The following is a 26989-nucleotide window of genomic DNA, read 5'->3' as shown; positions in this document are numbered from 1 at the left end:
TTGGACTCTGCAGGTAGATTGGAAGAAAAAATCTGGAAGGCAAAATTTTAAACCCTAAAAGGAACCCAATTATTTTTCATGATCTGTCTCAAAATTTTATATTTATTTGAATCTAAATCCCTTGGTGTGGAAAATGAAATACTTAAATTTGAGAGAAACTGTGACACAAGTAAAAGGAATATCCCTGCAGCTGTAGCTGCAGCTACTGAGGTAATAACAAAGTTTTATTTTATCCAAAATTTGAATAGAAACTAAAATGAATTGTGATCCACAGAGAGTAAGTAACAGGCTGGGACCCAATGTTTTGAATGCTCTTGTGGGTATTTTAGGAGGCAGCCGCAGACTGTATTGGTGCTGGTGCTGGTGCTTGGTAGGTGAGGAGGATCTCCTCGAGGGAACTCAATCAATGTACTGGGATTTGGAAGCTGAAATGTTGTGATGAAGAACACTCATTCATTCATTCTTCTCATAACCAAGTGAGATTGACGCGTAGAACAACCAAATCCATTCTCCAGAAACATGGTGGAGGTAATTTCCTAACCCAAGTTGCTGAGGTTGTTAATTTCCATTTTATATTATTGGCGACTTGGCTACGCTTCATCCTCAGAAACATCTGGCAGGGGCGGCAGGCCATGGCCTAAAGCTGTTACTAAGGCACCCAACCCCGGCCCCATCCCAGGCTTGGCTTGTCACCAGCTGCAATCACCGCAGCTTACTGGCATTCATATACCTTTGTTTTGCACAGTCAATGTTGGTTGGCCTTTCACTTGTTTTGCCGCTCCTCGTGAGCTACGCAGACTTCCTGCTGCTACCAAACCCACCCATGAGGCCATCACCGACAAGGCTTCCTCCCTTTGAGTGGGGCTGCTAGCTTTTGCTTCATTTGTCGGTGGCTCTCTGACCTCTGCTGATGCAAGTGGCCTGCGCTAGCTGCTTGCGCACGCTTCTGCTGCAATCCTCCTTGGAAACCTTTGTCATCACTACCCACCTGAGCATGAAAGCAAATGGGATGACTTGGCTGGTTTTTCTTCTTGTTCTTCTTCTTCTTCTCTCGATCTTGATCTGAGACTGAGAAGAAGAGAGCTGAAAATTTTTACGAGAAAGAAATTTGTAATTAATAACCAAATATAAGTTATGATTGATGTGGTATTCTTGCACACATGACTGCACAGAAAATATATGTATATATAATATCACTCTCATTCAATTACCCCAAAATTTTTACCCAGAAAAAAAATATATTACTCCCATTTGATTTTATAAATTTACATATAATTACATTTTAAAAAATAGTAAGGAATTTCTACCAAGGAAAACAAGTATATTTATTTTACAACTTATACTGGTTTTGTCGCATCATGTGATATCAAGTCTTATCGCATGTTAAATGTATAGTATTTATTTAACCAAAAAAAATGTATAGTATTTATCATGTAAGGGAATAGAATTCACATAAAATGAGTTTGATTGGGTCCTTTTTATACCAGTTGCAAACCTGAAACATTAATGCCCCACCTCAACCCAGATCTTGGACCAATAATAGCAAACACTAGTGGAGCTCTCATGATTAGAATGGTTATAACTATATAGTATACAAGATACAAAAGGAAATAACAAACATCTCATTACCTTGGTGAAATTTTCACTTCTTTTTTTAGATGGGCTAAACAACTCAAAAGAACAAACATAAAACTTAACTTAAACAAGATTTTCTATCCATCATGAGAATTCCTTCTAACCCAGCTAGAGGATCTGCGAAGAAAGCCCATGGGTCCAAGGGACAAAATTGCACCCTAGACATCCAGTCAGTGGTTTTGTTTGCTTCTCTATCAAGATGAACAAACCTCACCCTTCCATTAACGCCTGAATTTTCACTTCTAGCCTCCGAATTTTACTCTAAACCAACCTCTTCTCACAAACCATATTATGTTAGAGTTTTTTTTTTTTTTTTTTTTTAGTAGCTTTTCCTTTGAGATCATTATTATTGTCTATTATGCTATACCTTAATCAAATTTTATTCTTTACAAAATTATTATTATCTCCCTAACTTTTAATAGTTAATAGTTATGGTTGGTTGTGTAATATATATTTGTTCTTCGTTAGAATTACTAATGTCCTCTTGTATTATAGCTTAATTACTACCTCATCTTTTAAACCTTTTAAAAATATTAATTAAACTTTAGATTTTGCCTAAAAGCCTTGATGCACCCTACCATTAAACTTTATTAGTTAACTAATGGTGTGACTCTTTGTATTTCTCAAGAATCTCAAAATAACCCCAAGATTTATTTTTTTTACTTATTAGTCTTTACATTATCTCATCAGATCCAACTCTTTGAAATCCAAAATAACTGAAATATAAGGGCAAAATTAGTATTTTCATATGGCTTTTCTAAATGATTGTAATATCCTCTTTTGCCTTCCTAATATTAGTGAAGGCAAAAGACAAAATGGACATTGCATCTTTTAAAACCATTAAAAGTGAAAAGAGTAATATAATAACTTCGTAAAGAATATTGTATAGTTACTAATTAAGTTATTGTACAAGGGGGTTAATAATTATACTTAAACAATAACAAACGTCATAATTATTTTGAGAATTTCGAAAAATATAGAGATACCACATCATCAGTTAACTAACGGAATTTAATGGCAAAGAAGCGTCAATAATTTCAAAAAGTAGAAGGAATAAGATAGTAATTAAGCTATAGTTTTGGGGCGTGAGTAATTATTTATTTTTAATACAATATTATCCTTTACCAAAGTCAACAAAGAATTCTAGTGCTACCACCACAATTGCACCACCACACTCGAATTAAATTCAAGCTTTATTCAACAATTCTTAGAAAATTGAAAGACTAGGGTGGATTATGATGCTACAAGAAATTAATACAGATATTGAAGCATAAGATGCAAAGATCTTGGCAAAGGTCAGGAGTCTATATAATTTTTCCTATTAATATTAAATAGAAGGTAGAAAAGAGTAATTAAGAAATATACATCCATATGTGTTGTAATGTGAGGAATTGTTACTCTAAAAGTATATTATTCACAAGACCCCAATAGGGTATTTATAGTTACAACCTAATTAAGCCCTATACTAAGTAGGAAAATGAAAGTTAAGGTGACATCCTAGTATGATAACACTTAAGGTAACAACTAGGATGATAACACTTAAGGTAACATTCATCTGAAGAGTCTTTAGTAACTTTTCAAATGGTTGTCGCATCAAGAAGGAGGAGATAACTCTCTACTATGTTAGATTCAATGGAGTTGATGAGAAAATCCATGACTAAGCATTCATCTATATACCACTTGGAAAGTTGCAGACCAAGTGTCAAAGATTTTGTAGAAGTCCCATCAAGATGGCCAGTAAGACCACCAACACCAACAACAAGGGAAACTGAATGAGACCATCTAAGATAATTTGTCCCATTAAGTTTCACTGTGGTTATCTGAAGCAAAGAAAACTCACGATCCCTATGAATGGAAGACATGGGAGACTCTTCAGATGTACCAGATATAGGATCAGTCATCATTGCAAGGAGAAATTATTCAAAAAGTCCCTGAACTTTTTCAAAATTTACAAAAAAGTACCTGAAATATTTTCAAAATTACTCTCACTAATTCATATGAAAAATCTCCTCATGTTACTTCCAATTGGTATATTATTGAATCAAAGTGCATCAAGAAAGTTTCTAGGAAATACTAGAGGGACACAACTGATCCGCTTTAATATCAGATTCTTTAGACAAAATTTTCCTAAACATGCACTTAAATCACCCAATATACATTTCTAGGATAGCCGAAAAGAAAACAAATACGTGAATAGCGACTTAAAAAAAATTTTCTACAGCACCTCTGTAAGATGAAAACAAAACCTTGCTCTGATACCATGTTGTAATGTGATGAATTACTCCTCTAAAAGTATATTATTTACAAGACCCCAATAAAGTATTTATAGTTACAACCTAGTGAAACCCTATACTAAGTAAGAAAATAAAATATAAAACAAATAGAAATAAAACTCTAGACTTATTAGGAAACATAATCTTATTCTAATTATGAAACATCAGTCCATGTTTTCAACAATATATAATTAATCTGAGTACAGATTGACTAATGATAAAGGCTCTTTTTAGTATCAATTATCATTCTCTATTATGCCTATTTAAAAGAAATAAGGATAGGAATTCCTTATTGGTCAAGAATGAAAAATGGTTTGGTGAATTTTGTTAAAAAATAATTATGGAATGAAAAATAAATTTGGTATATCAAAATAAAAAATTATTAAAAAATGATAGTGAGCAAGTGAGAATAGAAGAAAAAAAAAAGTATGATTTTTTTATAAAAATAATGTGTATTGACTATTTTACTATTATCTTAACTATAAAATTTGAAGTAAATTTCTCACCATAAATTTTTGGAAGCTTTTCCATTATTTTAGGGCCTGTTTGGTTACATGAATCCAGAGATTTCAAATCTCTGGATTCATGAATTTGAGAATTATACTTGTTTGGTTGTAAAAATCTCTAAATTCATGAAATCTAGAGATTCACCTTTTTACACTAAAAACGTGAATTTGTAGATTTATGGGTAAGGGGTGAAATCCAGAGATTTCAAAAAAGCAATACATTTGCACATTCACAAAAATCATGTCGATCAAATAGTTTTTTAGGATAAATCTACAGAATTCATTCCACAACCAAGCATTTAATTTTATAAATTATGACTCCATAGATTTGAAATCCATAGATTTGAAATCTCTAGATATTTGAAATCTCCAAACTCATGTAACCAAACAAGCCCTTAAATAAAAACAAAACCAATAATAAATGCCAAACAATTTAAAATAATAAAAAATTCTCATAATTGAGAATGATAATTGATTAAAAAAAAAGAATCTAAGAAGAAAGGTAAAAGATAATAAAATAATCATCAAATTACATTGTTGAAAATTCTCATGGCTTCATGTATGGATCAGCTTCCACCAAGTTGTAGGCCACGAGATGAACCAGAATTTAATTTGAAAGAGTGGGCTCTAAAAGCTCGGATTAGTAGGGAGAACACCAAGTCAAGAAGGTTTTCATCTTCAAATATCACAAGTTTCAGAGAAGAGGCAAGGTCTTTTAGATCAAACGCAACCATCTCTAGCACTGTTTCTTCCCCTGGTTACACCTTAAAAGGTAATTTACACCTGTCTCTCTAAAGGTAGTATATGATTTATCGTCAGTGCTTCTCTCTCACCTTTTCTAATTTCTTCCCAGATGACATTGACCCATCTACTTACTCATTCACAAGTGCTCTCAAAGGTAACTTAAGGCTTGAATGCTACTGCTTATGACTATCTTGTATGCTGAACTTTTTTTCTTATCATGAAATGAAGGTGGGTTTTTTTTTTTTGGTAGCTTTGCAGGCACGACCAGGTTATCGTTATGGTTGGGAATATTTGTCACCGGATGGTTTTGCTCTAAACTCTAAATGGAGTGAAGCAGAGAAGTATATATGTAACCCACTTTCAGGAGAATTCCCAAAAGAGTGTTTGTCTGCTAAAACTCTAAGCAGAAGATCCATTCCTAATCTAACAAGCAGATTCACTGTGTCTGGACCTCTTGTTTACTCTAACCATGCTCGTCTAGCTCCCAGCAAGCCTACCAAAACACAAGAAAATGAAAATGAAAATGAATTTCCAAACCCAGGTAGAAAATATTTCTTGTTCTTCCTTACCTGTATGACAGCTTTTCTCAAGTTGTTGACATTTATGTACTGTTCGGTGGTTTTGAATGTAGGAAAGAATATGAGTACCATAGATGTGGGAACTCAAAGTACACCACCTGATCTTAGCTCAAGTAGTCCAAGCCCTACTTCAACACCTTCCACTAAAGAGAGATCACTGAAGCCATCTAAAATTGAAGGCGAAGAGTCATCTAATTCTAGTCTAAAACCAAAATCAGAGGAGGATCAGGTATGCCTTTCAAGAACTCAGGTATGATTTGTTCTTTTTGAATGTGTTTTGATATAGACAAATGATAAAATAGAATAGACAAACCCAGTTTCGAAGACTTTTCTATACAAGCAGAATCATTACCCTAAAATTTTTTGGCTGAGAGACAGCTTTTGTATCTTGGGTCTCTCAAATTACAACTATAGTCTGCCAACCATAGTCTCAAAAAATATATATAGAGAGAGAGAGAGGAAATATATAAATTTTAAAAAAAATATATTTCTAAAACCTTTTATATGGATGTCATTGCCAGTAAAGAGCTTCTTTTGGAAGTAGACTTTTTAAAGAGCTGCTTTTAATTGATGTTGCAGATGGAAGTGAACGAATCCATGGGAGATGCAGATGAGGAAACGGAGAAGAAAGAAGAGAGAAAGGAGAAGGAAAATCATGAATGCGCACGAAGTGGCTGCTTGCTGTGGAAGAATTTATGGAGGAGAAGAAGACAGAGAGGAATCCATCCAAAAAATGTAGGGAGGGAAAAATGAACACTAGTTAGGTGGGAAGAAAGATTGAAGACATTCCCTAATGTCCTTGTTTGACATGTCCTGGTATATGCCAAATTGAGAATTGGTTTGCAAAAAAGAAAGGCCCGCTCTCCCAGACAAATTTTTCAAGGGGAAAAAACTGAGGTTTCTTAGCAAAAATCTCCAGATTCCCTAGTGAAAATAAAATCAGGCGACAAAATACCCTCGGAGATTTCCCAATAGCTAACAACACGTATGACAGTAGCCCTGTGCCCAGATTACCCACCCCTCTGGCCTGGTGCTTGGGCTTGAGCCATCCTCCAAAACCGATCAAGCAAATCCATAATCAGACTAATAAGTAAACGAATAGTTTCTGAAGCAAAATTTCATCATCTACCGAAGTATCTTGCTTCATGAAGCACACACTGGTGGCGATGAGACAAAATGAATTTTTGACACAGACAATCACTAGAATTCGGATGTGGAAGATCGCATAACTATAATTAAAAGCAGCAAAAAGAAAGCCAATGTCAATATGGCAGATTATAATGAAGAATGTTATAACCAAATTCCCTCTAAAAAAAAGAAAAGGAACAGGAGTTTTTGACTCGTCTTCAACCATCAAAAAAACAAACAAAAGGACTTTCGACTTCTAGCCTTCAACAATTAAAGATAAAGATGCTAAGATACCATCAAAAAGTGGTGACAAGTTTTCAGACAAGGCGTTTGATCTATTCAAGCGATAGAAACTTCTGGACTTCTCAATTTGATGAGTTATGAGATATATGCTGATATCAGTTTCAAGTGACAACCTCTTCAAGAATAGTACTGTCATTTAAGCAGTGCCCCTTTGGAATGATCCCGAAAAAGCTCCTTTCTAATGCAAGCAAATGAAGGCGGCATCGTAACTCTGTTCACCTGGCTGTGTGCATATACTTCATTCTCCAATTACCGAACTGAGGGATCTAAACGGACATCCCCTGAGGTTAGAAAACAGCCAAATGTTGCACAATCACTTTGGAAGCATCCAGCATTCAAGTTCTTGCACATGGAAGCAGACTGGGCAGCAGAGGATAGCTTGAGCTTCAGAAATTCTAGTTGTAGTCATGCATCTGCTCTAATTGCCAAAGAAAGCAGTTTATTGTCCCATCAAGTGTTTATAAAAAATCCCACCAACCACTACCACCTTTTTGGGAAAAGAAAGAAGAAAAGGGGAAGGGGGGGGGGGAGGGGCAAAGAAAAAGAGAACAAAATATAAGCAGCATTCTCACTAATATCAAACCGATTTCATACAGATTTTTAGCAACTTCAGAACTCACATGGACTATATTGGAATGAGTTTCCTACAACAGTGTGGGAATGGAATTACATTTAAGGACAAAGCTCAGGACTGTACTGAAACCCAGGTGGTAGAAAAGTGATTTTAAAAGCGGGTTTTGGAGGTTGTCACTTGTGGTTGCGTGTAGACTTTTAACACTGAAAGCCCCATTAAGGTGACTACTTAAAGTCTCTCTATATGTATTAGATGATTGGTGACTTGCTCACTTATATCATTGAGGATATAAGCGCTGTGGAACCTATATTTGGCCAAGAATTAAATCAAGGTTAAGTCCGATGCAGAAATGAAGTCCTATTTCCACAAGTTATAATCAAAATGCTGGGTAGTTTAGTAGGGATTTCTATGCATGGTAGATCCCATACTCAGTTTCTCCATTTTGTGTTTAAGTTGAACTGGTCATACGAATTTAGATATCTTTCTTATCCTTGCCAACCTTCAGTGCACTGTGGAAACTGGAGGTCAACATAAATCAAGGTCAAGTTTGATGCAGAAATGAAGTCCTAGTTCCACTAATAGCCGAAGTGCTTAGCAGTTTAGTAGGGATTTCTTTGCTTAGTAGAATCCCATATTTAGTTTCTCTATTTTGTGTTTTAATTGAACCAGTCCAACTGGTTTAGAATATTCTTTATTATTCCTTGGCACAATCTTTCAAGTTGTAATTATTGTTATGCAAACAAAAAATTATTGAAAGAAGACAACAGAGCTGAACCTATTGTGATGTGTCGTGCTCAGCAGAACAGAGTACGTACATTTTTCAAGTTGTAATTTGGATCCTGCACCCTCAATGATTCTTCAAAGATTAGCTCTTACACATTAGAGTTGGCCAACATTTCCAACTTACAGACTGAATAGAAGACAGGCCTTTTGGTAATTAAAAATAAGCAACTCAGGGGAACTCACATTCCTCGGAACTGAAAGTTTCTGCTCTTGCAAGCCATTATCCGTAATTTTCTCTTCTTGAAGAAGACTTCGTCTAGCATTTGATCAAGGCAGGGGGTATTGTATTTGATCCAATTGACACTTCACTGGTGGTTCTTTGAAGATTTGTTTTGGTGTTCTAAGTGCAAGATTCGGTTTTTATTACACTATTTCCATCCTAGCAAGCTCTTGTCCATGAATTCGTCCAACACAGCAAGTTTGAATCATCCCAAACCCCACTAAATCATCCTCTAATTCCTATATAATCCCGAAACGCTAGATTCCCCTATCACAGAAATTCTTCCCCCAACACCGAACTAATCCCAGACCCAATCAACCGTCAAACAGCCCCTTTCTTGGATTGAATCAGACTCCCATCCTAAACTGATCATCCACTTGGTGGTATCCTATAGGAAAATGGCAGGCAGCAGGAGTATTCTGTTGAAAATCAAAGGAGATAAGGTTCTAATGGAAACCAACGAGATGGAGTGGGCTTACAGATGGTATCAAAAGGGGAAATTATCAGATGGTATCAAAAGGGGAAATTATCTCCATTTCAGTGGGGGATGTCTTTCAGTGGCTAGGAATCCCCCAACCACAGACCCCCCCCCCTCAAAAAAAAAAAAAAAAGCATCAGCTGCCCTCGTCTTTTTACCTTTTTGGGTTTCTGTCATGACAATGAGAAAGGGTAGGTGGGTTGGCTTAGAGAAGAAGAATGGGAAGAGAGCCAGGTTAAAAAACCCATTTTGTTTCAGTGCTTCGTTCTGTCCAAGACAAATAATTCACCAAAATTCAGATATATTCCCTACCAAGTTTCAGTGGGTCTTAGGCCAAATTGAGGCCTGAGACTATAAGCTATATTAACACATTTAAATGATCATATTGCATCAAAGTTACCTAAATAGGTGTTTTGTATTCACAGCTTTGGTTGGCAGTATACAACTAAATCCTGACGTATTACATATTTATACATTGTTCAAGTAATAAGACCTAAATAATAAGCAACTTTAAGTTTTTAACCAAGTAATGAAGTACATTATTCAAACACACTGTCAATGATCCATAATAATTAAGTACATAATTTTCAAGGACATCCATCACATCAATGTCATCCTAAAGTCCTAATACACTTGGTTGGTACTTGAGAAATACTAATAATAACTAAAAATGTCATCTATGAACAATCCCACTAAACATCCAATGAAACTGACATTCTATTCCACCGGGGAAAAAAGAAAGAAAAAAAATAAGAAACTGGTATTCTAGTATATGGGTCACCAAACTATGAAGAAATGCACAAATTTAGTGTTATCTGAATCATATGATTCCACAGCGACATGTACAGCTCGTGGGTTGACTAGGAGACTATCTACATGAAAGATGATTCAGGGTGTCTCTTTGGGTGGGATTCTCACAATTACCAAAATTTCTATACCACATTCAAGAGCCAATGCTTCCTGAGATTCAAACAGAAATGTAGTCTTTCTTTAATTTGAGGTGACATTTTCTTTCAATTGGACCAAAATCTTTGAAACATTCAAAATCTCATCACCATCTAGTTTTCGATCCAATGATGAGAAAGCACTATCAAGTTGGTGAAGGACCAGTTAGGAGAAAGGGGTAACCACGAGAACCAGTTGCATGGTAGGAGAATCACACAAACCATACCACACTCGTAAGGTTGAATTTAATTCTTCAAAACTATGAATCTCCATAAATCAGTTCTACTACGAACAGAATGAATAAAAACGAAAAACTCTCACATAGTTGCATGATAATAGAAACCTAAGACAAACAAAACCAAAGAAATTACCACAATAAGCCACAGCTAAGGAAAGGAAACCACCCAAGAAGAATATCCATGCAATTTGCCCTTTCCAGAAATATAATGAACAAAATGATCACCCTAAGTACAACCAGACCAGAAAACTCTTTTAGACCAGTCATGGGTTTGGTCTCCAAATTGCTGCATTAATATTTCTTAAGATGGCATACTGCTGTAACCCAGGGTTTAGGGTTAGCTTCCAGGATCTTCTAAAGTGGAACAACCACTCAATAAGGGTTTCTAAGTGTTTTGGCTAGGTTTTTAGGGTAGTTAGGGTTTTGGCCGGTGAGGGATGGAGGGCTAGGGATGCTCATTCAGCTCTTCAAAACTGAACTCTAATGAATCCCATCAACTAGAATTGACTCTAATTGCCGGAACTCAAATAAAATTCAGATTCTGAAATTTCCAAAAAAATCTGCAAATCCTAAGGTTAAAGAAGAAATGCAGAAATTTTCAGACTAGGGTAAAAGGGGTTGGATGGGCCAATTGAATGAGGGCTTCTGCTCAGGGGTTAGGTGTAATCCTAGGAGGGGTGGAATGGGTTTAATAGGGGCTGGTGAGGTAGGGTTTTGAAAGGGGAAGGCCTGCTGCTGCTGCAAGACAGAGAGGGATAGGGGCCACTAGGGTCAGAAGGGGGAGGGGTGATTTGCGGAGGGGTTGGGGCTGGTTTGGAGGTCAGAGGTTGAGGCAAGGCTGGAGAGGGCTGTGGACAAAAGATGGGAGGGTTAGGGTTTGGGAGGGGGTATTCCACTTATTTCAAGAACTTGGTGAAAACTCGGTGATTGAATGCTTGACACATAAAAGAAAGCCTTGAAGTTGAAGAAACAATGCACAATACCCGGCCACAGGGTGTCCCTCGGGATCCCACGATTTCTAGAGCCACAAGTTGTGGTTTATTCAATAATCAAGACTATCAATTACAAGAAAGACTCCAGCTATTTATGTCCACCCATCTCTAGATTGACTCAAACTCTTTCTTAATATAACAATCCAAAATAGGACTCATTTAAAGGAGATAACTTGACTCTTAAGCAAACTGACACTTGCCCTATTTGGACTCAAAAACCAACTCAAAATTCTTTAAGATAAAGTTTCCTTGAAAGTAGGGATCTTATCCTAACTAACTAACGACACCAATTAATAATCAATGACCAATAATAATTCAACATCTAAGACTCCAATTTAGGAAATAAAACCAAAATTACTAATTAGACTGGACTTGGTCACCATAATACTCAATCTAAGGGTAGGAAATGATCAATCTATCCCTTGGATGGATCTGGCCCCTCTTTGTTGGGCCCCACTTTTGAATGGGCTTGGGCCTCTTTTCTTGGTCCTTTTGGGCCGGCTGGAGGCTGGTTACATAACATACTCTTAATATATATTTGGGTTGTAATCCACATGGTTAGGGTCTTTGTATGATAGTCTTCTTCATTAAAAGGAAGTTTGTGGGAACTCTCCACTAAGCTCCAGAGGTGGATTTGTGGAAGGAAAGGGTAAAAAAGAGTTTCAAAAAGATCCTAGAGTTTTATAAAGGGTTATTTTTTACGTTGCCAGATAGTTCACAATGTGTTTTTTTTATATTGATGGATTGATGTAACTAGCCCCCAACCAACCCAAAAGGACCAAGAAAAGGGCCCAAGCCCATTCGGAAGTTGGCCAACTAAGAGGACCTGAATCCATCCAAGGGGTAGATTGGTCATTTCCTACCCTTGAATTGAGTATTAATGGTGATCAAGTCCAATCTAATTAGTTAAGTCAGTTTTATTTCCTAATTTAGAGTCTTAGATGTTGAGTCATTGTTGGTCATTGATTATTAATTAGAGTTGTTAGTCATGGATAGGATTCCTAATTTCAAGGGAACCTTATCTTAAGGAGTTTGAGTTGGTTTTAGAGTCCAAATATGGTAAGTCTCAGTTTGCTTAAGAGTCAAGTTTTCTTTTGAAAAGCATCCAATTGTGAGTTGTTGGGAAAGAGTTTGAGTCTATTTAGAGTTGGGTGGCTATAAATAGCCTGAGTCTTTCTTGTAATTAGCAGTCTTGATTATTGAATGAAATTTAAGTTTGAGAAATTGACATAAGAAGTCGTGGGATCTTGAGAGACACCCTGCGGCTGGGTTTGTGTGAGCTATTCTTCAACCTTCAAAGCTTCATTCACGGATTCAAGCATTCAATACAGAATTTCTGCAAATCTTCAATCACAAGTAAGAAACCTCCTCCCCGAACCCTAATCCTCTCTCTCTGGCCCCAGCCTTCACAGCCCTTTTGTAGCATACACAAAATCCCCTCAATCACCCCTTTTGTAGCATCCACAAGCCCTCCCCCTTTCCTACCTGTTTCTGCGATAGCAACAGCCATCCATCTTCATAAACCCTACCTCCTCAGCCCCTCTAGACCCCAAAACACCTTTCCTAGAGTTGCACCTAACCCCAGAGTAGAAACCCTAATTCAATTGTCTCCTCCAACCTATTTTACCTTAACCTGGAATTTTCTGCACTTTATCCTTTTCAAGAGAAGTTGCAGAATTTTCAGGATTTTCATACAACCCTAAAACCTTCAAACTCCAGCCCCCCCCCCCTTTTTTTTTTCTAAACAGCTTCTAAACTACTAATTTAGCAATAACATTAGATCAGATCTGCAGAACCAGCAGCCCTCAACCCTGGGTTGGATCATGGGTACAATTTTTTATTTGTCTATGTCATGTAAATAATTTATAAGGCAGATATTATATGTTTCCCTTCCACCTAGGATTACATGCCTTATGATGGACGCATCCAATTTCTGCAGTTTACACTAGTCCAAGATTTAATCATAATAAGAAGTATTAGACTAAAGGGAGAGAACTTTTTGATAGATGTCAATACATGCAAAATTCTGCATTTTATCTCTCGGGGATCATTATTATACCTTCAAAAAGACCAGTGGTTCTGATGTGATACTTGCTGAAATAGAAGAAAATTGCAGCTTATGACTTCAACTGTAGTACCCAAAAACCACCAAAAGAACCAGAGGAAATGCATATGAACTGAATTCATGGCACACAAAGTTGTTTGCCAGCCAACTGAAATTTGGATAGATTGCGTCAGCATTTACTTGAAGACCAGACAAAGTTATACCCAAATAATCAACAAACAACTAATGTGCAGAAGAAATCAAACTTACCTGCTGAACAAACATTGATTCAGGGAGCCAACTCCATGGACAAAAATCATCCAGCATCTTAAATTGGCCTGGAACAGAAAGTTCCTGCAGAACAGAGTAATAAAGCCAAAAGTTGTGACAGAAAACTAATGGTAACACAATAAAACTACTATATTGTAGTACTGCTTAATAATTTGAGAGACCACAATGTCTATCCCAGCATCTCTTCTTCCTTCCACCTTCCATCTTTCACTAATAACTTCACATGATTTTAGGTCCAGGCATATGTTCAAAAGGAATTCCTTACCTGAAAACTTTATGTAGTATGTCATTTCTGCTCAATCGAGCTCTATAACTCTTAAAATGTGAAGCATCATCAGTTGCACAAATTTCAATGTTTGAAGGTATATCCCCAAATTTCTTAGAATGTTCGCTTGAATTGCACAAGTAGCAGTACTAAATCATAATATCACCTGATGTGCATGAATCAACTAGTTCAAATGGATTTGTTTGTTCTCAAAATTAAGGATTTTCTTGAAACAAAAACTGTTGAAAAAAAAAAAAAAGGGTTCAATATAGTTCTGTTGGGATTCACCTTTCAGATGTTAGACATTGAAGACCAATCTAAAAGTTCATATATTTTCCAACCTGGATACTCCCATGGCTTCCTAATAAAAACCATTTGAGTTTCGTAAATTCTGTTCAGCCAAACCCTGTAATTTCCACATTATTTTCTTTCCCAAAATGCAAACCCTTAACTGCTACCAAATCAATTCGAGTAATTTCCCACCATCAAGCATCATTAAACTTTCACTGTTAGCTTACCCTACATTCATCTAACCTATCCCCATCACCCAATCCAAACCATAACCATAACCAAGACCATAAACCCAAATTTGCCCCATTCGAACATGCTTGTTCATTGAAGAACCAGGTTACTGATTCCCAGTTGATCTCCTATCAATTTGGTACTACATCACCAGAAACCAGAATCATTAGGTATGAAGCCAAAGTACCACCTTAGGGCTTTTAGTTTTCCAATCTAATGATGCAGACATGGATTTATGCTTAAATAGGGAGGCCCTGAAGTTTCATGCAAACTTCCCAAGTCTGAAGGCATGGGGATAGCATTTTTGTCCATTTTGACAAAATTTACCAAATACCCTCATTTAACTGAAATATTTCCATTTTATTAGGGTAGGGAACAGATAGCTGGGTACCCCTGCCCCCTCAAAAAAAAAACCATTGGGATATAGGCATTTTGTGGGGGAAATTCAAAAGTCAAGGTATCATAATCCCTTCTCAAAAAATCAACCCCACCAGAGAATATAGAAATTTCAAATAACGAACAAAAACATACAAAGGATAATGCAATTGGCCTTACCACTAGGAAAGATAAAATCACCTATCAAACTCAGGAAATTGCATATGCAAATATATTTCCTGCAGGAGAAAAGAAAATACAGTGAATGTCGTGAAAAACACAGAGCACCATGTGGCATCAACACGAAACTTACGATAAAGTTCTACATAGCATTGAAAAACAAGGAGGAAACCTTTGGTACTTGCACCATGTAAAACAAAATTTTCAAATAAGTTCCACGTCATATTGAAAACAAAGAAGAAACCCATCGGGACTTGCATCACTTGATGACATCTCAACTTTAGGAGAAGAGACTGCCGGGACTTTGTAATTTAGCACACACAAAAAAAGAAGATCAAGCCCCCCCTCCAAAAAAAAAAAAACAAGGTTTCTGAAATTTTCAGGTTCCTCTGCTATGAATCAACTAGAACTCTTTAGTAGTTAGAAAACAAGAAAAAACAAACTGATATGACACTTCTACTGAAATACCTAATTTTTCATTTATCCTGACATTTGCAACTAATTGACAATATTCATGACAATGTAGCCTTATCCCAGCCATAGCTGTCAAGGTGTTGCCTTGGCATCCAGGAGCCTTGGTGTCACCTGGGCATCCAATAGCCTTGGTGTTGCCTCAGATTTACCCCCTTCCACCGACTTGAATCTCCTAGGCGCCTTCACAAATATGGTCTTAACTAAATGGGGTAGGCCACATGGGTCCATAGTTGTCAAGGCTACAAGGTGAGGCAAGGCAATAGAGGGCAGCGAAAACCAAGGTGATACCAAGTGAGGTGACACCAGGTCGCCTTGACCCAAAAAAGGGTCAGGACGCCTAGGCAATGCCATGACAACTATGATGGGTCCTTGCTCTCCAATCCACTCCATTCAAAGTTGTACATGATATGAGAACCAACCTAAGCATGTGTTTCCTCACCACTTCTCCTATGGTCATTTCAGTCATGGTTTCAAGGATTCGGTTTCAGAGTCCAACTCAGTAAGCAAAAGTCCAAGTCAAACCAAGATCTTACCAAGTTGTCCCTTTTTTGGGTTGAAGTGAGATGAGGTTTCATTGGCAAAGCATACAACTAGAATGAAAAATACCCAAATCTTGCCAAGACATTGAGATATTACTCAGATATCCAAGATATTAACTCGTACACCCATGTCATCTTGGAATCCCCCAAAAAAGAGGAGATACTACTGAGATCTTGGCGAGTTCTCACTCTATTTTCTTAGTCCTAACTACCCCTGGCTCTTTAAGTTCCTTTGATTCAAATCAAATCACTGCTCTGTAATGGAATTCCAAGGCCTAAACTGGATATAGCAATGCCACCTCTAACAACTCTCTCATAGCTTATCATGAAGTGGAGCTACTCCCAAACCCAAATTTAATGAGGTCTTCATTTAAACTTCCTGGTTTTATAATAGATCCATCACAACATCCTTGTCTCCAGTACACTTAGTATCTATATGAGATTTCTAAACTGCCCAACACTCCACACCCTATGTCACAGCCATCCATATGACAGTCCAAGAAAACTTTCCTTTTAAGTACTAATAAATGCTTCTATCACACAGCACTCACCATTTCATACTTCCATTCCAATTCTTTGGGCGACATCATCCCCTATCACCTTCTTTATTTACAGTTGAGCCCAGATATCTCAAATAATCACCTGGCGGAATCTCCCTCCCCTTGATATTCAACCCCTCACTTCCCCATCCTAGCGGTGACAAAAGTTAAATACCAAATATTCTATCTTAGTTCTACTAGTCTCAAGACCTTTTGATTCCAATGTTTATCTCCAAGACTTCAAATTGCTGTCAATCCTTGCTTATCGTCTCATCCACCAAAGAAATATCAGCTAAAAGCACATACCAAGGAACCTCATGGTATATGCATCTGGCCAAGTCATCCATGATAAGTGAAGGGGGAGGTGAAGGCCTAAAGGCTGATTCTTGGTGAGACAGGGAAGATCAAATTTGTTTGAAATTGACTGAAATGTACAAGGAGAAGAGAAAGTTCCCCAACTGAAAGACCAGGAAGATCAAAGTGGAGAAAATGCACCAAACCTGTCTTTGGAACTTGGAATTCATAATCTCTGTCTATTGCCACTATCGTCATCTAAATAAACTTGTTACTTGGAAGCTTTTGTAGCAGCAATCCTCAAAAAATTTCCATTCACTTTTCTACCTTACAAAACCTACAACTGCACTGGAGGTAAATTCTGATGAAGGCTTTGAAACCACTTGCCTGACTCATATGATCTTGGATATAGAGAACCCTCACCTCTGGAGGTGCCCCCAGTAGAATTTCTGACAATAAAGGAGTTTGTTTATGCCTGGGAACCAGAAAATGACAGGTTACTTTTAGTACTCATACTTTGAGGACCTTCATTTGATGGGAATGACAAACAAGATCTCAGTCAAATAGTACAAGTACAAAATTGGAACTCTCTTCCTCATATTTAGGGTTCTGAGAATTTTAAATGAGCATCTACAATTTATCACCAGCTAAAGTGAGAGTCACCTAGCAAATGAATCTACCTGCAACGTCTCAGAAAACAATAAGGTGGCTGAAAGGATTGCTTAGCTGAGGCTGAAAAATTTTAGGGGTCAACGGGATGATCCACCAAAAGTCACTTTAGTAAAGGGGCAAAAACGTAGCATCCTTTTTTCCCCATTCTTATGATAATGTGTAAAGATAGAATGGAATTTTAGTTTATTTATCAAATGCGTACTATTAGAAACAACAGAAAATTTACCACCTCATATTATAAGCACGGTCCCATAAGAGAAGCTGCAAATATTTCAAATGACCAGCCATTTATGCAGCATTTTGACACTAGTAAAAGGAGATTATGCGCTAACTTCAGAAATCTTAAATAGTGTCTCACCCATCTTGTTTCATATTCATGTAAAAGTTTAGTCAATGTAATCAGTACAAAGGAATGAGCATGGAATATGCACTTTATGAAACAAGCAAGAGGTGCGCCAGAGATAAATGATAACTATGCCATGTCTACATACATGTCAAACGAAATTAACCCATTTTTACCTTGTCCGAGAATCAAAATGGCATTGGCAGCAAGAGGAACAATGTCTTGAATCTTCTCACTGGCAAATATTGCTTGAATAGCTAACAGACAACAGGAAAAAAATTAGCATAGAAACTGGAAACTATACTAAATACATCTGCACTATGAGCATGGTTGTCAAGGCGGCAAGGCAACCAAAGCGATTGGGGCTCCACCTAGGCAATTAGGAAACAATAAGGCGACCAAAGCAGTTGGGTCAAATTCTTTCAATACGACTACTTTTATGCTGATAAATTTCTATTATAAGTTAAACAAACAATCAAGGATAACATCCATCTAAAAAAAAAAAAAGCATTCAAGAATCATAATTATGAAAGATTATTAAAAAAAGAACACAAACATAAGTTCATCTCATCAGGCATCATAACATATGACTATAAACTATATCAAATTATAAGTATGAAAATGAAAGTAGTAATTTAAATTTTTACTTACCTCTATGATAGTGTGATACCAAATAAGTGTCTTATCCATTTAATGATTCATTGATTCCCAATTCCAAAATGATTAACTATTAAGTTCGCATACGGCTTTGTAGAATAAACAAAATATTATCATGTACAAAATGTCAAAAATGTGACCATTTTGGCGTCTAGGCAGCAATAAGACGCACAAGGTGACAAAGTAATAGCAATTAGGTGAAAGCAGCAAAAAAACTGCATGTTAATAAAACGGTTCAAAACAAGGCGGTTGAAAAAACCACTTTGCAGCCTAGGCAGATGCTTTGACAACCATGATTGTGAGCACTATGACATCATTTAGTTCACTCCAAAAAGTAAATGATGAAAATACATTTCCGGTCATCAACATGACACTATCACAATGCAAATAAGGATGAAAATGTTCCATTTGAAAACAACCACAAAAGAAGTCTGCACTAAGCAATAATCGAGTTGGCTCTCCTCAAAGCCATCACATGTATATGAAGAGTAGATATATAAAGATTAAACATCTGAAGAGTACACAAAGATTAAACAGTTAAGTAACTAGGAAAGACTGTAGAAACCTGAGATTTGTATTTGCTTTTCTTCAGTGACATTTTTAACATCCTCATTGGCAAGTATATCCATGTCAGAGACTGACAATGTGTGCACAGAATGGAATCCATCTGATAGCCAAACAGTCTGCGTTCCTGCAAAATGGTGCAACTTTTTTTAAACCTGAAACCATTGGGGGCCTTTTTACAAAAGAAAGAAACAAGAGCATCATACTCATGGAAATATCAGGAAGAACAGCTAGCATTTGGGCTTTCATGGAATGATTTAAATGCCTCATGTGACCTTTGATTTCAGATCCAGGGGCAGCACTGTACAGCCAAAGGAGGTGTAAATCTCCAACCATATCCAGGATTAGAAACTTATTTGGGGATAATGCATGGATGTAAGCTGCTTTTACAGGCATTGAGAATAATGTATCAGATTTCGAGCTTTGTGCTTCTGGACCCTTGAATGACACAAAGCATGCCCCGCATTCACCCGAGTCCTGTCTCAGTTTCACAGTCCTCAGTTTTGCTGCAAGCCAAGTTACAAGGCATCGTAAGCCACCCCATCCAACACCAAAGTTAGCACCATGAAACAACAGCATAAGGAACTTTCAGGTGAATCTACAAACTACAGGAACAAGTAAAGAAATTTTCATCACATCAAACTATTAAAGAGCTGAAATTTAAGGAAAATGGAACATAAGTTTGCAGCATACATGTCAGACACTACCAGCAAACTGAGGAACAACTTGAACAAAGAGAATACAGTATATATATCTAATCCACAAGTTTTTCTCGTTAGAAATTTTCACACCAAGTGACAATCCTAAAATTTTGCTTGTTGGAACAGACTTGTTTATGCATGTACTGTAGCCTGAAAATTACATTAAAAAAAACACACTACTTTCAAGTTACTAATTGAAAAAACTAACAATAATTATACAAGATGGATAAAAGACACATTAGAGTAATAGCATAACCAACCATGGTACATGCCCCTAAAAAAGCCAAATTGAAAAGACGATGTGATAAATGAGATAAAACAATCAGTACAAGGGTAAAGAATACAAGCTATGATCAATGGCAGTTTCAATCATTCTTCTCCTTTTCTTTCTTTTTGGATGAATGAAAAAATATCTAGGGTAAATGACACCACCAGTACCAATGTTTGGTAAAACTACAGGCACCCAATGTGTGATAAATTACATTTCAGTTACCATTATAAAAATTTTACTTGGCATTACCATTCTCTCCAATCACCGACACCAAACAATCCCCTACAAACCCAATGCCACCATCAAACCCCTCCATCTCCAACACTCCCCCTCAAGTTGAGGCATAGATATCACACATGCTCAACTTGGTCAAAATAGAATAAAGCAGTCTGCAACTTGATCTTCAAACTTTATTAATTAATGACCATTTTTCAATTTTCTTTGATAAAATATTGATCAATTTTCACTTGCTTCGTCCTCATTTATGCCACAACTCTAGGTCTCCAAGGCATTCCAACAATGATCTGACTCACTATTGAAGTATTGAGTCCATAAATGTAGAACAAATTCTTGAAGTAGACACTGAATTGTAGACATTGTCAATCTCCCCCTCACATGTTTTACACGTGACTATAAGTAAATTAGCCCAACTTAAAGAAATAATGGCAACAATGGTAATAAACCAGAATTTTTCAAGGGGCTTTTGATAAATATAGGAAAAGAATGGTGAATCCAGAATCACATGAATGTAATTAGGAGAAATCTCAAAAGGAAACACAAATCAATGATAAAGGGTAAACTTCAAAGGGAAAAACTTATAATGGTAAGATGTAGATAGCATAAAAGGATATGGGTGGAAACTAAAATAAGACATAAACGTTAAAAAAATTTACCTAAAAAGGGGAGACGTTAAAGATGTAAGGTGAGGTGAAAGGAAGACAATCAAACTAATGGGTAAATATGATAAAATAAAGCCTAAATTAAAGGAAATAAGAAGGGACACAATCCTAATTGTACATCTAAACCAATCAATAATGGAAACACCATAAAACAAATCTAGGAAAAAAAAGGAACTTAATCGAATTAAAGGAAGAGTCTTAAAAAGTCGCAACTAACTGCCTCTACTCACAAGTCACAACTGAATTAAGGGGAACAGAAAGAAGAAAAAAATAACAAAGAAATTAGGGGTTAATTGGAGACTCAAGAAAGTTCTACCATCTTCTTTCCTAATCTTCTTCATTAAAAAATTATATGGACTAGCAACGGCAGTAGCAGAAACAAAAGGAAAACTTAATAGGAACCCTAGTACATCTTCTTCATTGAACTAGTGTCCGATTCTTCAAACTAGAAACCTAAACAACTCTCAATACAACAATCTCAAGAAGGCTCTGATACCATGTTGGAATTTGAAGAGATTATTGCTCAGACAGTATTATTTCATTCATAGGCCCCCAATGGGATATTTATAATTACTATCTGAATAAATCCCACTCTGCATAGGAAAAGAAATACAAAAAGAAGTAGATAGCCTAATCTTAGACTTATTAGGAAACCAATCTAACACCAAATAAGAAACTAATATAGATATAAAATATAATTAAAATAAAGAATTTAAAGGGGAATCTTATTCCAATTAGAAAACCTCAGTCATACTTCCAACACTCCCCCTCAAGTTGACGCATGGATATCACACATGCTCAACTTGGTCAAAATAGAATGAAACATCTATCCAGGTAAATTTCTGCAACTTGACCTTTGTACTTCACTAATTAATGACCGCTTTCCAATTTTTCTTTTGATAAAATATCTGTCACTTTTCACTTCTTCATCCTCATCTCTATTGCAAATTTAGGTCTCCAAGGAAGAATGTCCAATGAATAAGGTAAAATCTTCAAATATCATCTGCGAAAATTTGAGGGGAGATATATTTTTGGGGGTAACAACTGCTAGGGTACAACAAGAAAAATGAAACTTTTGATCTGTGGTAATGTTAGAATCTCTAAAGGGAAAATTTGTGAAGGTAAGGGACAATCTCCAAAGGTAACAGAGATCAGATTCTGCACAAATTAAATGTTAAATCTACAACAAGGTTAGATCTCCAAAGTGGAAGATTGTCAAGGTAAGGGGCAAATCTCCAAGGGTAACAAAGAATTAGGTTTTGCACAATAGTAAAAAAAAACTTCAAAACTGCAACAATGTTAGGTCTCAAAAGGGAAAATTTGCCAAGATAAGGGCTAATCTCCAAATGGTAATACAGATTAAGTCATATGCAGATATCAAGAAAGGCACTCAAACAAGAAGAAAACTAATTGGATCTAACCCAAACGAAACGGAAGGAATTCAACTAGACCAGAAGGCTACTGCTCTATTGCCTGACTTGACTAACTAGACTGCTCTTTAAGGGAAGGGCCGCTAGGAAAGAAGGAAGTCATATCTTTAAAGGCAGAAAAGGATAATCTAGAAAAAAAGAATAAAATCTGAAAAGTTCATGAGGACCTTAGTTCATCTTGTTCATTGATCTGGTTCTTCAAACTAGGAACTTAAATGACACTCAAAACGGCAATCTCAAGAAGACTCGATACCATGTTTGAATCTGAAGAAATTATTCATTAGAAGGTGTATTACATTCATAGGCCCCAATGGGGTATTTATAGTTCCGGTCTGAGTAAATCCCACTCTGAGTAGGGGAATTAATACAAAAACAAATAGATAAACTAATCTTAGACTTATTAGGAAACCAATCTAACACCAAATAGAAAAACAATATAGAAAACCTCAGTCATACTTCCAACAGCCTTACATAAGAGACCCAAAACTAGACTCCTACACCAAAAAGATAATGCCACCTAACCCAATTCTCAACCAATTGGGCAACTTAAAACTAGGAAACTGAAATAGACTCAAGACAGAGCCCTAATCTGACCCATTAGACACTAAAAAAAAAAAGCTACTTAATAAGGAATATTCCCTAAGCAAACTAGGCGTATCCTAAAGCAACTTAGATTGAACCACTGGTTGAAGAAGTATGAGAAATAAAACTACTAATCTCATATGCAATCCTAATACCCCCCCCCCCAGTTTAGGCCTATAAAAGTATCCTACTACATAGAAAACCCACGGAATCAAAGGCCCAAGTCTAGACTTATTCCTGACAAAATCAGCATGTGTCAACCATCGGTCGTGTTGTCCAGCCTTCTAAAATGTTGGAAAATAGGAGCACATGTAAATAAATAAATGAAATGGTGCCCTCAATGCTGCTCACATGAACAGTAACTCTTTTTTCTACTGATTTCTATTTTGATCCCCCTCTTCTTCAAGCTTTGATCTACATGAGAGTATGAATGTCAAAAAGGCAACGCAATTCTGTCCTTGCAAAGAAAAGAAAATGAGAAACTACATCACCCTAATTGCCAATACAATGTGCAAAGAGGACAAATTCAACTCAAATAAGCCTTATCCCAGGAGCACGTATTACTTCCCTCAACATTTTGACACAGCTCATAGCCAGAGTTTACGTCATCAGTTTCACCTCACCAATTTGAGCCATATAACCCCTTGTTAATGGTGTATTTGTTGGTCCTCATTCCACTTTTCTAAACATCTAAATAAACCTTCCATCATCTGTTTTTCAACAGCTGGCATAACTACTAAGTTTCATTGAATGTATTCATTGTTTATACTTCTCTGTCAACAGTCAATAGTCTAAATGCCTCCATCTCTCCACGCATGTTATGTATATGCTATTCCAACTCCTGAGCTACTCCCCTCATTGGTCTAGAACATCTCCAAGGGTATTATAGACAAAGGCATCAAAAGGAAGAGGGGATTCATTAGAAAAGAAATTAGTGGTGATCTCTCTGAACAAGTGAAATAGACTCCAAGGCATATATATCAAGGAAACAAGGCAACCACGGCATCAGAGAAGGTCTAAAAAACAAGGCTACACCAACCAATGCACCTGCCAAGACAAACAAGTAGCCAGGAATCCTTGGAGTTACCTAAGTAACTATCCTCGATGGACAACTCTTCCTCAGCTTGAACCAACCAACAACAAGAATTTCATTTTTACTCATCCAACAAACTAAGGACTTTATGGGAGTGATAGCAGAAAACAGACCTTCCCCCTCCCCCAAAAGCTCAACAGCTGTTTTTAGTTGTCCAGAAAACCCACGTTACCCACCAACAGAAAATTTTTAGGAAGAAGGGTTGTGATCCCATTTTATCTTTATATTATATATCCTTAACACTTTAAAAACAAATTCCTCAAGAAACTGCCGTAGTTTGACGAAGATTGAATCAGGTGGAGCCCAAAGCTTGGTAATCAGTTCATTTTAGTAAAATGCAAGACTAAGAGAAACATTTCAATGAATTCCAATCATGATGTCAATTCCATGAACTTCCATGATGTTTATAAGATTTAAATGGAGATTCATAAACATGCTTTAACTATTTCCAATATCATAGGAACCAAAACCCATTGCAGAATGTAACTGAAGAAGCTTAACTAGATGAAACCTAATAAACTGGTTTGTGTGAAGTTTGTATATAATAATCAATAGACAAACTTGTCCCACATGAATTACTTCATTTCATTTAACTATTTTAGATATTATAAGACCATGAAGATGTAATGCAAATATATTTCCTTTTAAACGTGGTAACATTAAAATTCCAACAATATCATTCACCCAAAAAAAGCATTAAAATTCCAACAATCTTAAGCTCTTGCTAGCACATGAATGTATTCTCAACTAGACTATCTAATATACAAGGTAAATATTTTGCATCCTGTGCAACGCATTTTCAGTTTTGGCTGCCTCACATCCATGACTTGCCTAGAGATTAAAGAATGTATGCATTGCTTACTTGCCTCTAAAGTGCTCGTCCATTGCATCATGGTTGAAGAATAGACAAATAGTTATACAAAATGGATTGAATAAATGAAGGGGAAGTAATGACACGCATTAAAAATTTACCTGATTCACGATGAGCCTCAGCCTTAGCATACCCATTAGTTAAGACTGTGGTTCCTTCCGGCTGGGTACTGTTACCGTCATCAACACCAACCAAATGCTTGGAATACATAGGCTTTGTGCCATAGAGATCATTAACTCCGTTAATTGTCTGAATTGACCCATTCGGCAAGTTCAGTTTTTTCTCTCGTCTGCGAGCAACTTCCTGCTGCTTCTTAACCCGTCCTTTGACAAGAGGCCTCAATGGGAACACCCTAACACCATTGTCCTCCCCAAGAAGCAAAAACCCATACAAAATACTCATCGAACAAATCGGTAGAGTACAGTAAATAACAGCACACTTCATGAAATGCACGTTCACCCCATCATCTTCATCCCCCACCATCTTAACTGCAAAGACAAAAATTTTACGAGCAGACACTGAATACAATGCGAAAACATTGACCGAACCAGCTAGCTTAACCGAAAACCCATGCGGTAGATCAACGACAACACCAAATCCATGATCCGAGCTGAGGCCGCTCGGACTGCAAATGACATGAGTTTTGGAAAATGATGCCTGGTTCTTCCGGAGGATCCAGGACCGGAGAAGAATCGAAGAACCACCGTTATGTGGGCCAGCGACCATGAAAAGGACTCGACCGTCGGTGGAATTAGGGCTTGTATGGAGGCGGACGAAGCAAGCGGATGTGGAGGGAGAGGGAATTAGGGTTTGGGGAGGAAAGGAAGGAGAAGGAGAGGAAGTGAAGACAGGAGGAGAAGGAAGAAGAAGAAAGGAGGAATTGGAGTACATCAAGGCCAGAGATTGAGAGATTGGTTCGAAGAGAAGAGACTTTATCTCCAACGAAGAATAAGGGTGAGCATGGAGGGGAAGGTTGAGCTTCGAAGCCTGAGTCATAACCATCACCACTACCACGACCAATTTTTACAAACGAATGAATTGTGCCTACACCATCGTCTCCGTTTTCTCTGCGTGTTCTGAAAATTGTCTCCTCAAAGCGTCTTTGAAAGCGAGATCTTCTTTGCTTTGTATAACAACAAATGTAAACGTATTTTCATTTTTCAGTTTTCTATTTTATTTCATTTTATTTTTTCAACTGATGGAGTCGTGCGCTGGTGCTTGAAGATATGAATCTGCAAATTTTTTTAGAATGAGGTTTATCCGGACTAGCTTGCGTGTACCACGACTACATCCTCAAGGCACTTTTTATATAATTGATATAGCGGGGCCCCCCGGCGGGGGGGGGGACCCCCCCCCGGCCCCCCCCCCCCCCCCCCCGCGGTTCCTGAAGCCCTATGCCGAATTAGATATTCTGCCAGGAAGGATGTGCGGTTCAAGGCAACATCCTGAAATCTCCAAGCTTCTCCGTATATCAAGCCCCTCGTGGGGATACCAAAGTTCAAAGGATTGGCCCCCAATCCGAGAAAATTGATTGATCTGATTATCCCCAAGGCTTTATGGTCCAAATAATATTTAATCTCAAGTTTGTCCCGAACAATCTATGCCTGTTACCTTGTTTGACTTTGACCTGGGTCTCTATTGGTTACTGCTGAAGCCCCTATACATACCACTAGATGAATCTTTAGATTTCATGAATTTAGAGATTTTTACAACCAAACGGGTATAAATGTCACATTCATGAATTTATTAGTATAATGAATCTAATAAATATTATTAAGTTTCTTAATTGAAACAAAACTTCATATAAGAAGAGAAAGAGGGAGAGAAAAAAGAAAAAAAAAACAAAATTTAATCCGTTATTATCAAAATAATAAAATATAAGAAGGTTAAATACTTATTATGAAATTAACATCATTAATGTACTTTAATATATATTAGTATTACTAAAACTTAAAATTTATATTGTTTCATTTATTATTGCATTTG

At 36.9% G+C, this 26989-nt stretch overlaps 2 protein-coding genes across 6 annotated transcripts; one reads left to right on the top strand and one right to left on the bottom strand.

Annotated features, from left to right (window-relative positions):
- The first annotated feature begins 334 nt into the window (after nucleotides 1–334).
- LOC149012445 (uncharacterized) lies at nucleotides 335–6601 on the top strand. Of its 2 annotated transcripts, none has more exons than XM_089157807.1 (6): nucleotides 335–528; nucleotides 4985–5186; nucleotides 5268–5312; nucleotides 5409–5699; nucleotides 5790–5986; nucleotides 6316–6601. In XM_089157807.1, the coding sequence occupies exons 1-6, from the start codon at nucleotides 520–522 to the stop codon at nucleotides 6487–6489; spliced, it is 918 nt and encodes a 305-aa protein (XP_089013933.1). In that variant the 5' UTR covers nucleotides 335–519; the 3' UTR covers nucleotides 6490–6601. The 2 variants fall into 2 exon arrangements, with proteins under 2 accessions (XP_089013933.1, XP_089013934.1); XM_089157808.1 differs by having other exon boundaries at nucleotides 336–528; nucleotides 5790–5965; nucleotides 6316–6598.
- A 297-nt stretch (nucleotides 6602–6898) lies between these two features.
- LOC149012444 (uncharacterized) lies at nucleotides 6899–26134 on the bottom strand. 4 transcript variants are annotated; one of them, XM_089157805.1, is made up of 8 exons: nucleotides 25105–26134; nucleotides 19363–19662; nucleotides 19158–19283; nucleotides 18112–18192; nucleotides 15075–15133; nucleotides 13712–14163; nucleotides 13457–13610; nucleotides 6899–7580 (listed from the first exon to the last, which is right to left on the bottom strand). In XM_089157805.1, exons 1-5 carry the CDS (start codon nucleotides 26003–26005, stop codon nucleotides 15105–15107), a joined length of 1437 nt encoding a protein of 478 aa, XP_089013931.1. In that variant the 5' UTR covers nucleotides 26006–26134; the 3' UTR covers nucleotides 6899–7580; nucleotides 13457–13610; nucleotides 13712–14163; nucleotides 15075–15104. The 4 variants fall into 4 exon arrangements, with proteins under 4 accessions (XP_089013931.1, XP_089013932.1, XP_089013930.1 ...); XM_089157804.1 differs by having other exon boundaries at nucleotides 6900–7580; nucleotides 13712–13795; XM_089157806.1 differs by having other exon boundaries at nucleotides 6899–7585; nucleotides 13712–15133.
- Nucleotides 26135–26989: the final 855 nt, after the last annotated feature.

The sequence above is a fragment of the Hakea prostrata genome, chromosome 6 (assembly GCF_041222555.1).
Source record: "Hakea prostrata isolate BN-2017 chromosome 6, UWA_Hpros_2, whole genome shotgun sequence".
Taxonomy (NCBI): domain Eukaryota; kingdom Viridiplantae; phylum Streptophyta; class Magnoliopsida; order Proteales; family Proteaceae; genus Hakea; species Hakea prostrata.
Note: the sequence above shows the minus strand (reverse complement) of the source record. Positions and strands in the feature narration are given on the sequence as shown.